The sequence below is a fragment of the Eublepharis macularius genome, chromosome 7, assembly GCF_028583425.1.
Source record: "Eublepharis macularius isolate TG4126 chromosome 7, MPM_Emac_v1.0, whole genome shotgun sequence".
In the NCBI taxonomy this organism is placed as follows: Eukaryota; Metazoa; Chordata; class Lepidosauria; order Squamata; family Eublepharidae; genus Eublepharis; species Eublepharis macularius.
Window position 1 is genome coordinate 90264400 of NC_072796.1, and position 11206 is coordinate 90275605.

The following is an 11206-nucleotide window of genomic DNA, read 5'->3' on the forward strand; positions in this document are numbered from 1 at the left end:
TGTGTCAAATTCTTCTGTAAGGGTATGATGTGCAAAGAACAATGTATGACAACCGTAGAGACCATGAACAATAGCAGTGGGGCCAGACACTACATATATCACAACTGTGCCTGTACATATTTTATTGTCTGTATTATATATTTAAAGCATGATAAATGAACTGTTGTATGCTCTGTATGGCACAAATAAAAACTCCTTTTGTTAGGCAGGCTTTTCTCATTTCTCTTGATGATAGAAACAATGTTAAATTTCTCTGCTCTCTGACCATTTGTTTCCAAATCAAATGGAGGGGGGGGGGATGCAAGAGGTATCAAAATGAGTAACAGAAAACATAATACAATTACACATTATATGAAAATGAGATTTTGTTCAGTTGCTTCTCTCCAAGGAAACATAATTAGGGTTACCTTAAAGAATGTTAGGCTCTGGAAAAAAGGGAGTAAAAAAATTGCTATGCCCATAAATTACAATATACCTAATTTCAATGCAGATAAGTACTGGCCTATTGATTTGCATGTTTCCTTGGCAAAATGAAAATCCCATGTGAATCCTCTTTGTTTGGAGAAAACATATTTTATAAAGGCTTTATGAACACAGCAATCCCTGTCAAAAGGGAATGTGTGAGCAATAAATAGATTACTGGTATATATTGCTGAGTACCAAGTTGAAACCTAAAGAAAATAAAGGGCATTTGCAGATGCAGGAATCCCATCCACATCCTACCAGAGTTCACGTATACATATTAGTTTCTCTTCATTTTAGCCATGATTACAAGAAGCCTGCATGGTCCATGTACTGTAGAGAGACCCTTTTGTCCTTTGAACTAAAACCAAGTCAAAACTTACCCCTCACACCTAGCAGCATCACAAGTTAACTGTACCATATACAGGCCAATATTTACATCACAAAGCTTTCTAAACAAACAACAAAAAAGGAGCATAGGAGTGAAAGATTACCTGCATCACACATCAATCTGACCACAGTGCAACTGGGGTGTCAAAAGCTCTGAAACACAAGAAGCTATGAGTGTCATTGCCTCATGTACACCTAACAAAAATGAATAGATATGCTTTTAAGGTGTTAATAAATATTTTGGAAAGAAAATAGGTGTTTTAGGTGCTTGGAGGTGCTGACCTTTCCTGTGTTTATTAGCGGGACAATGATGCATTATTAACACGCAGCAGCTGTACCTGAACTGCTGCCACAAACATAATAGCCTTTTATAGCCATCAGGGGAGTGAGATAGGAGGCCTTTATTAACCACTAGACATGATTAGCACATTATGCAAACTTCAGTAGGCAAATTATCTGTTAGTGAAATATAATGTTAGTTATAACCAATTATCAAATGATTTTTTTTTAAAGCAAACTTCCCAGGGCAGAATTAAAAGGTTTCACTACCAGCCAGCCAGTTGTGGGTTAGAAATGTCTAAAAAGACTATTTCCTTCCTCAAATCTCTGTTTAAGCAATCTACTAGAACACCCATTGATGAAAAACAGAATCTAAAACTATGTTTAAGACTTCCACTTCATGAATATTAATCTCCAGAATATAAAACTAAACATAAAATCAAATATTTCGGATGTAATTAACTGACCTGGTTAATTAGTAAGGAACCTCATGTTTCTAAAATACATTTCTATTAAGGATACAAGCAGGTCTTGAAAGATTAGTGTTGCAATAAATGTTGAAGAGTTAACTTGAAAAATAACAGCATAATGTACTTCAAAAAAGCTTAATTTTGGGCAAGATTATCCCATTATCCCTTACAACTGAATACAGCACAGAGAGTCCATTATGAGGAGTCTTTTATGCCCTAGCAGAAAGTCATTAACATAAAATAAATCATTAACTATTATATTAAGCTCTACTATCTGTAGGTTTGTATGACTAATTTTAATTACTTCATTTGCCAAATGAAAAATGTACTTTTGTGGAAAGTTTCTTACCATTTCAGAATTATTTTCTCTTTTTTGTTAGCATTACTACTTGAACATGTGTATAATATGTATGCTTTTAATTTAATTCTTTTCTGAATGACCACTATTACAATGAAAACCTCTGTCTGGGAAAGCTACTTTGAACTAATGCAAAAATAAATTCACAGTTCACAAAATGGGAATTAGCAGTTTCATTTTGTTTCTCCTGTTGCGAGGAGGACCATTGTTCTAAAGCAGAAGAGTCCTAGCCTACCCAATAGAGTTTGTTGGAGTACAAACACTTGGGATAAGATACTGCAACAAGTTCAAACTCAATGGAGCAGATAAATAGCATAACATGAAGTGTAAGGAACCTCAATAAACAAAACCATCGACTTTGTTTCCAGATGAGAGAAATACAAGTGGTATAAACCAAATAAATACAATTTACCTGTAGTAAACAATAGCAATTGACAAGGAAAATACATTAATTTAGTGGTGTTAACAAAGAGCAACAAAATGGGAACATGGAGAGAGACAAAAGAGAGACTGCAGCCACAAGTGACCAATTCTAGTGCTGGTTATGTGATTCCTGCAAAGAACTTTGATCGAGGTGGAACATCAAAGTCAGCTAGGGACTTCTTTAGCAAGTGTCATACTCAGACTCACCGGGCTGCCATCCTCCAGGGGATCTCCCAGAATTACAACCAACCTCCAGACTGCAGAGGTCAATTCTTCTGGAGAAAATGCCTGCTTTGAAGAGTTGAGACTACGGCATTACAATGTGCCGTGGTCCTTCCCTCCCAATCCTGCCCTCCCCAGGCTCTGTCCCCATAACTCCAGGAATTTCCCAACTCATAGTAGGCAATCCTACCCACCATACAACTACCCATGCATTAACTATTAAGAGTTCACAGGTATTCATTCTTGCTTTTTAAATTTTATTAGTGGATCATAGGGATTATAAAAACAAAAAAAGAGTAGGCAGGCAACACAAGATTTGAAAAAAAATTATTGCTATAGTGATATATAAAGGTGCAGCACCTTTTAACTTATTTCCCTCTAAATATTTCAGAATGGTACTTATAGTTTCTGTAAAATATAACAAACAGTTAAAAATATAAACAAAATTCTACATGGTTTAGGACAAGACATATGGGGCCAGCAGTCAGTTTCTAACGTCTAACATCCAAGAAAATGCTTGTGAACCCTTTTAGGGAAAAGAATGGACCTTTCAGAGGTTCAATACTACAGTGGATCTTGGGATCAAAAGGCTTTTACACCAAAAGTCAAACAAGCAAGGGATATCCAATTTCATTCAGTACCTTAATACAACCAATACAGCTCTTGTCACCACTAAGAATGTGATATTTAGGCCTTATTCACACATCCTGTCCTTGAGCAACTGATCTTTTTCTTGGGTCCATGCACCAGTATCCTACCTTATTCTAGCAACAAGAACCCTCTCAAAAGAACAGAACATCCTATTCCTTAAAGCACAACAGGCAACTTACCAGCTTGCATCACTGAATAAAATATGCTGTTTGCTCTTGGGGAAGGACAGTAATAAGAAAACAAGAAAAGTCCAGCCTCTTCAAGCAAGCAACCTGCTTGCCATCCTGCAAGGTGATACACAAATCTTTCTACTATTCTAAGCAGGAAGTCAGAAGGAGGTGCAGTTAAGAAGAGAGAAAGCCAATGCACACAATCTAGTAGTTCCTACACAAACTGATTAAGAAAGGGCCCAACAGATAAAGAATAAGACAGCTGAAGGGAAAGTAGTTAAGTTCCATCACAAACTTTCTGGGGTAAGAATTCCTCCATGATTGCACTTTTTTAGATAATTGGCTCTACAATTTGTTCTCTTGGGGCAGAAAACAATGTCCCCAAAGGACAGCCATATATACTTCTCCCAGTTCCTTCTCTGTACAGAGAAAAAAAATATGACTCAAACGTCAACTGATTTTGCCATTGGGATGCTTTTTTGTCCTAATCAATGTATCATATTGGAATAATAAATGCCCCTTGAGTTTTTGCAAAGGAAAACTGATCCAGGAAATCAATGAAGAGATGCAGCTGTCTGCAGCCTGGTACAAATATAGGTCTTTGTTACAGAACATTTATCTCACCAGAAAAAGATATTTAACAAGGGGTAAAAATGACCCCCAAATACCAACACTATTACCGGTTAATAATGATAGATGCTTCACAGTTTGATAGTTTTCTAACATCCTGGGTTCAAACGCTAGATATTGCAAGACCCTTTGACTACTAGAAAAATTGATTTACTTGCTGACAGAATTGGGCTTTGGAGTAGCAAATACACCAGAAATCAAATATCATTTGTGGACGTTTTTTCATATGTTAATATCCATGAACCTAAGGGAGGGTTGGGGAGGTAAGTAGATGATCAATAAGAAAAGGGCTAAAGACACAGGTAATTGAAATAAACCAACAACCAAAGATAAAACAGAAATTGGGGAAAACCCTCATGCAAAGCTTGTAACTGGGAAAGAAAAGTGCATACTGTTATAAGAAAAGGAAAGGAGAAAAGATAGGAACATGGGAAGGATCAATGATAAAACATGAGTTGAAAGCAAGAGGTAGATGCAAGGGTGAGAGAATAAGCAGTAGGCTGAAAATCAGAGTCCTTGGGGACGATGGGTGAGAGACAAAGGCCACAAGAACCATCAGCTGAAAAACTCCAGTACAAGGCAGTTACTGAAAAAGCCTCTGATAGGATCTTAAGGTAGAGTTACATGTTGTGGGCAGATATGATGTGGACAGGCAACAGAACTTGGAAACTGTGGAACAGGGAAGCCAAAAACTGCTGGGAAAAAGAGTGCTGAATTTCATATATTACTTTCAATTAACCAGCTACACTTTGGTTGCTTGTCTCTGTTGTAAAGCTTATCAGGCACATTTTATTCACCAGACTTCGTGTCAGCTGTTTGGGCCTCTTTCAAGATTGCTGATGACCCAATGAAACAAAATGGCTGGAGAAGAGCTCAGGGAGACAAAGCTATTAAAAGGAAAACTTGGTTTATATACTTATTTGCAGACATTATCGAACAAAATGTACTCTAAGGAACAGCAAGGAAATATCTGTCTGATTAACATGAACAACATTCATTGTGTGTGTGTGCTCTCTCTCACATTGTGTGTATATATATAAAATGGAAAGAGACCAGAGCATAGTTTTTTGCCTCAGCTACTGCTAAACTTGAATGAGGATTTTTGTTTTGTTTCTGCCATTCCATCAGTTTCTATTCAAAGAACACATTGCCATTTTCAAACCTAGTGCTGTAGGGGAAATGTTACGGCCAGAAAAATCACAATCATGTTAAAGATAATTCCATGTTGTGCTGTCTATAATTAACTATCTGCTAGCACTTGGAGTTATGAACCACATTTTATGAACAATTTGTAACTCCGGCTTCTTAATGAAAAACTATTCGTTGGGCAAAACATCCATGCAAGGCAACATCATCCTCATAAAAGGAAACAGTAAGAACTATCACTGACTATTGCTGTTGTCCTCTTTAACAAAGACAGCAGGAAGGAAACAGTACACAAGACTACTCTGTATTAACAGTGGTACAAGCCTAGCCAAACCAGAGAAGCTTTTACTAGTCTTATGTCAGTATGCTCTATTATGTCATCCTTGAATATAGAGTTTCAGGAATTTTGGTCTCTTACCTAGTTAAAGTATGCAGACCTAATCCTAAACAGACATGTCTCTCTGAGCAAACTTCAGCGGAATCAATGGCATTTAATTTGCTAGATCTATATTCCCTGTCAGGAGGCCTAAATATTATTATATTACATATTAGTGGCCATCAACATTTCTTTTTCTATCTAACATAAAGATTACAGTACTGTAAGATGGTAGGGTATTAAGTCCACCCAGAAAAAGAATGCTTGTTCGTTTATATGAAGACAATGGTCTGGTATCTAAGGATGCAACAATATTTTCAATACAAGCAGTTAAGGGGCACACTTGTCAAGCCAACTAAAGGCAATTATGTCCTGTAAAATATGTTCTTTTCTTTTCTGAAATACCCAATAGAAAAACCAGAACAACTCCTAACTTCAATAAAATATCTTGGAAAGTTTCCAAAATATGTTCAAAATTCCCACACAACATATCAGTAATATGATTGCGTTGCATCCTTTCTCAAGATGAACTCACAAAATCTGTTTTACCAAATCACCATTTCGGGTCAGCAGCAAAGAACAAAACAAATTCAACACTCATGTTGAGCCCTTTCAACCTTTCTTGCTTAAATATCTGGAAATCTCTAAAAAGTACTGCTATGTAAGCACTGTATTTTCCTGAGGGAATCATAGAATTTATCTGTTTCAGGAAAAAGTCTGTTCAGGCATCAGAAACAAAGCAAGCTTGCTGAGCTGATAGCATCTACATCTTGCTCTGTTATAAAAAGATTGAACGTTCAAAGACAGTAAATACTTTAGGCTGTTTGACTAAGGTCACTAAGAAGTTTTCAAATATTGTCTGTACTATGCACTATTTTTATCATGTTACTTTCCCCCTTGCCCCATTAGTTTCTCTCTCACAGACATACACACTCCTGCCTTTATTTTTACCCTGCACTGACAACTATCAGGTAGTAAATGAGTTGTGGGCCTCTCTCTTTGAACCACAAGGGAATAAAAAAAAACCCATGCATAATTTTGAAAGGTTAGCTACTGGGTGCAATAGAAGTCCTTATCTTCCTCTTATTCTTGGCATAAGTCAGCATCCCTGTCATTGCCAGTGTCAAAACAATATCCAACAAAGATAACCATTCAACAGTGTTTAAAAACTGCAGCAACTTGCAGAATTATGGTATCTCTACTGCCAGTACTTAATAGAGCAGTGTCTGGAGAGAGTAAGTGCTAATTTTTATAGTTACCTGTTTAAAATGAAACTTGAACACTCCCAAAGAGAAGACCACCAAATTATTTTACTGCTGTGCTCATACTATGTGCTACTCCTACTTAATGGTTTTTAGTAATATTAATTTATATATAAATTTTGTACAGTGCCATTACCATAATCTAAAATTGTCTTAATGTAGTTTTGCTATAAGTTTCAGAGGTGAGCCCTATTACCTCAAGTCTAAATCTGGCTGACCAGCCTATGTTTCACTGTGTTATTTCAAAGGCTGACCTATATACAGCAGCATACCATCCATTCTCTCTGTTTGTATAAGAGATACCTCACACAGTTGCCATAACCAACATTGTTTGCATTGTTCTTTTCACTTTTTCTCCCTCAGAGGTTTAGATGGGAAAGAAACATGATCAGACAAAGTATGTACAAAGCATGCTACCTTGCAAGGGGAAAACTTAGCAAAAGCCAATGAAAACATTCAAGAACGTTATTTTAAGTTTATAAAGAAGCAGTATCAGTTATCTTTAGAAACAAAGCTCTCTGAAAGGCAGTGCAGCAAAATGATCTACATTGCCACATTTTAAAAAATTATGGATTAGCCGTAATAAACTACAGAAATGTCTAGATACTGTTAAATGTATCATTAAATGTCTAAAAACATCCACCCTGGGATCATTCATATGATAACTGGAGAACAATTTTTATTTATCAGTGCTCTTTGCATATCAGTGAATTCTATAAAGCACTTTATAGCAGAGTAATTCCACTGGCTTCAGTGGGATTCCTCTGAAATAAATGCAGCCCACTTCATCAATGCTTACATTGGTAAACAAGTACAACTAAAGTTTGTTTTCCTATATGTTGCTAAAGTAAAAATATAGAGAGTAAATTGTGAGATACAACAGCTGTCATTCTGACAAAAAAATTTATTGATTTCAAAGGAAGTAATATGTTTTTGCCAGGCACAAGACTGTTACATTGCTCTAGGAACATATAATGGCCCTTGCATCGGGTTCTATGTGCCTATCAAATTTGCCAAAGAAGATACAGCATTTAGAAAAAAAGTTTTCCCACAGCAGTTCATGGAAGTGACAGAGTGAGGTGTTTTTTTACAACCAGGAACAACGGGGCACATAAAGTTACGGCTTCATAAAAACGTTAATCATCCTGGATGGATGGGGCTGAGGGAATGGAGGAAAATGAGATGTCCAGTCAACACATGCCTCATAGGGGCCCAGCTAGCATAGCTACTCTCAGTCCATTTACTATAATCAATGCTCATTGGCAGAACTGTTTGACAGAGACATACATTGCTTGTAGAATGTGTCTACTGAGAAACATTCCTGGTATGTCACTCCTCAGCTTTGTAAAAAAAAAAAAAAAAGAAGTCTTACAATTGTACATTTCTGAACTCTATTATCACTCCTGGCTAAGTTAAATAGACTGCCTTATTTACATAGCCAAAGAAAAGTTTGTTCTTTCACATATGGCTGAATTTAACCAGTTAGTAAAGAATTACTGGTGGGGAGCAAGGGCCAAGAAGAGAGAGAAAGGCCTTCTAAATTAATTTATTCGATCAGGAATTATACCCAGGCAAAATGATTTAAAGCACTTAATTGGAAAATGATTTAATATATTAATGTAATTCCTGATTTTCCAAAGCATTTAACTTTTAAATTAAATCTGGTTCACCATCTTGAGTATGATGAGCAAAATGTGTATTCAAGTCATTACCTTCTTTTTGAAGCTTTAAATCACTGATAAATTTAATAACCATTCGTCCAGTTTTCATTGCCAAATGACTCTTCGGGCACTTTGGTGCTTATGTCATTAATTCTACCCATTGCTTCTTTACTTTTCAGCATGGCAGGCTTACAATTCACAATAAAAGATAATAGAGATTATATTTTATAGTGGCAAGTCATAGAGTGAAGGCAGTTCTATAACAATCATTGCTGAGTACTTAAAGAGCCATTGCACATGAACAGCTTGACACATGTAAGGCACATTTCTGCTATCCAAACTTCAGTTTTTCTCTCCTTTTCTATGGCAACAAACCTGGAGAAAACTTTTTAACTTAGGTTTTACTTGATCTGAACAAAGGGCCAAGTACCACAGGATAGATGATCACTGTACCCCAATCTACCTTGTAACACTACCCTTTGATTTCACATAAGAAGTCAGAAAGACATTACATGACCCTTCTTTCACACTTGTTCTCTTCATGGATAAAAATGGGTTCCATGCATCATAAGTGGCAGATTGATCATGCTGGAAATATTTCCTGAAAAGTGAACAGCATGTGTATAAACAACAACAGTATAGTCATTTGTGTTCCGAATATAAGCAACAAAACAGACCTATTTATTTTTATTGCCAGATTTGGGTACATTTGCCCAAAGTGGTTGAAATATCCCATGAACACGTACACAGAGACAAGACAATAGATAAATTGTAACAGTAGAGTTGTTTTTCTGTGTCCACTGCTCTTCTGAAGAATGGCACATGTACTTTTCAAAGGTTATAAACATGCACAGAATCCAAGTGCCAAGTGCTGATTACACAAATGGGGGACTTTACATGGCACAAAAAGGTGCTGTCTGCACCAGTGCCATCTTTCCAGAGCTAGCTCTTAAACAAAAGCCTAAGAAGCACCCAGGTTAAAACAGATCTTACTAAAAATACTTGCTCAGGGCTCCAGTCTCCCAGCTCAGGGGGTGTGTTCCAAGCCGTGTTTTGGAAATCTTGCACTTCCTGCTTATTTCCTACGGCCAAAGTTGGACAACAGCCATTGAAAGTGTACGTAACGTAACACCTGGCTGCATGCAGACAGGATCTATGGCAGAAAGGAATAATCCACGTCTTTTATTGGCGAACTTTAGTATATATCAAGTGCTAAAGATCGGCACTCAAAATTAAGCCCAAGAAGAGGTAGAGCTGCCTATCCTAGCAGTGCCCCCTTGCTTGCTTTACATATCTTCTCTCCAGAGCATGGGGAAAACTTGTCCCTCTGAACCTGAACCGTGCGCTAACGCACGATTTCCAATAGGATGTGTATGGACTCGCAGTGTATGGACTCGCAGTTCGCAGTGTCTCTCCGGTCTAAACTTGTGCGACCCTTTCGATTTTGAAACTCCCTCGAAACTCTTCAGCCGCAAGCTTTCGGTACGAGCTGACATCCGAACCGGCGTGCTCAGGCAATGCTTTGTCATTCTGCTATCAGTCCCCGAAAGCAACACCCAAGGGGGGGGGGGTGTTAAATCTCCCGCAAAAGTGCCCGAAGCGTGCAGAGTCACTACTTAGAAAAAGACTTTCCTCTTAAGGACTACTGCGATCTCACATATATTTACTTGGGAAGACTCCTCCATCCATGGAACCTGCCAGGAATTCGGGTCTGGATACATTCTAGCCAGAATAGTCTCTCCGCCCTCCAGTGACCATTGTAGGATTTTATTTTAGAAAGTGCCAGACCATCAGATACAACAGACCACTTGCAAAAGCTGCCCCGTTGTCACTCTCTCTCACACACGCCGCGCCATCACTCGCTTACAACATAACACCGAACAACAGGAAAGCAACCTCTCCCCCGCTTTAAAACAAAAACAAAAACACGGCGCTGGTGCTTTTCCTCGAGTGTTTATCTCGAGCCTGCAACCTGCCAAAGCCTGAAGTCTCTTATTCAAGCTCCAGCCATCCTCAAATCAATCTAGTCCCCCCCCCCCGGGGGAAAACCAACATCACACAAACAAAAGCAAACACAAAAATCACCTTGTTACAGTAGTAGGGGTCCAAGCAAGGAGAAGGTCCCAGGCAAGGAGTATCAGGAGCGGCTGCAGCCTGGGATGGCGGCGGTGGAGGAGGAGGAGGTGGCGGTGAATAAAATCTCACGTCCATTGCACTATAACATCAAGCAAACTCCTCGCTTTCCCTCTTTGTGTTTATGCTCAAGGGGCGGGGAGGGGGAGAGAAGAGAAACTGGCAAGGTTGCGGTGCCTGAGTTTAGGAGAAGAAGAGAAGCACCTTCCTTGCCTCACATCCGTCTGTAGTTTGCAAAAGAGAGAAGGGCGAGAAAAAAAGTCTTCCAAAAAGGAACCAGCCTCGTCTGCAGATGGCTGCGAGAGAACCAGGCCGGGCTGCCTCCTTTCTCTTACGGCAGGGCAGGTAACTTCAAGTTCTGCACGCGCCCCGCGCTCTACTTGGCCGGGCAGCGGGCATGGAGCTGGCGCTTTCCCTCTCTTTGGAGAGTTGCCTCCTTCCCCTGCTCCCAGCCCCTCTTCTCGCTCGCTCTTTTCTTTATTTCGGGCGCTTATTTCTGGCGTCTGCCTCTCCACCTCGAGAAGCGCACGAAGAGGGGAGAAGAAAAGGCTGCCGCGAGGAGTCGAAGGGCGG

General features: G+C 38.8%; 1 protein-coding gene across 1 annotated transcript in view; it reads right to left on the reverse strand.

Annotated features, from left to right (window-relative positions):
• The window catches only part of TOX (thymocyte selection associated high mobility group box), a 360299-nt gene extending 349536 nt beyond the window's left edge, over nucleotides 1–10763 (reverse strand). The window contains exon 1 of the mRNA XM_054984302.1: nucleotides 10586–10763. Within this exon, the coding sequence (XP_054840277.1) occupies nucleotides 10586–10711 (126 nt within the window). The 5' untranslated portion in view covers nucleotides 10712–10763. The remainder of the gene's footprint in view (nucleotides 1–10585) is intronic.
• Nucleotides 10764–11206: the final 443 nt, after the last annotated feature.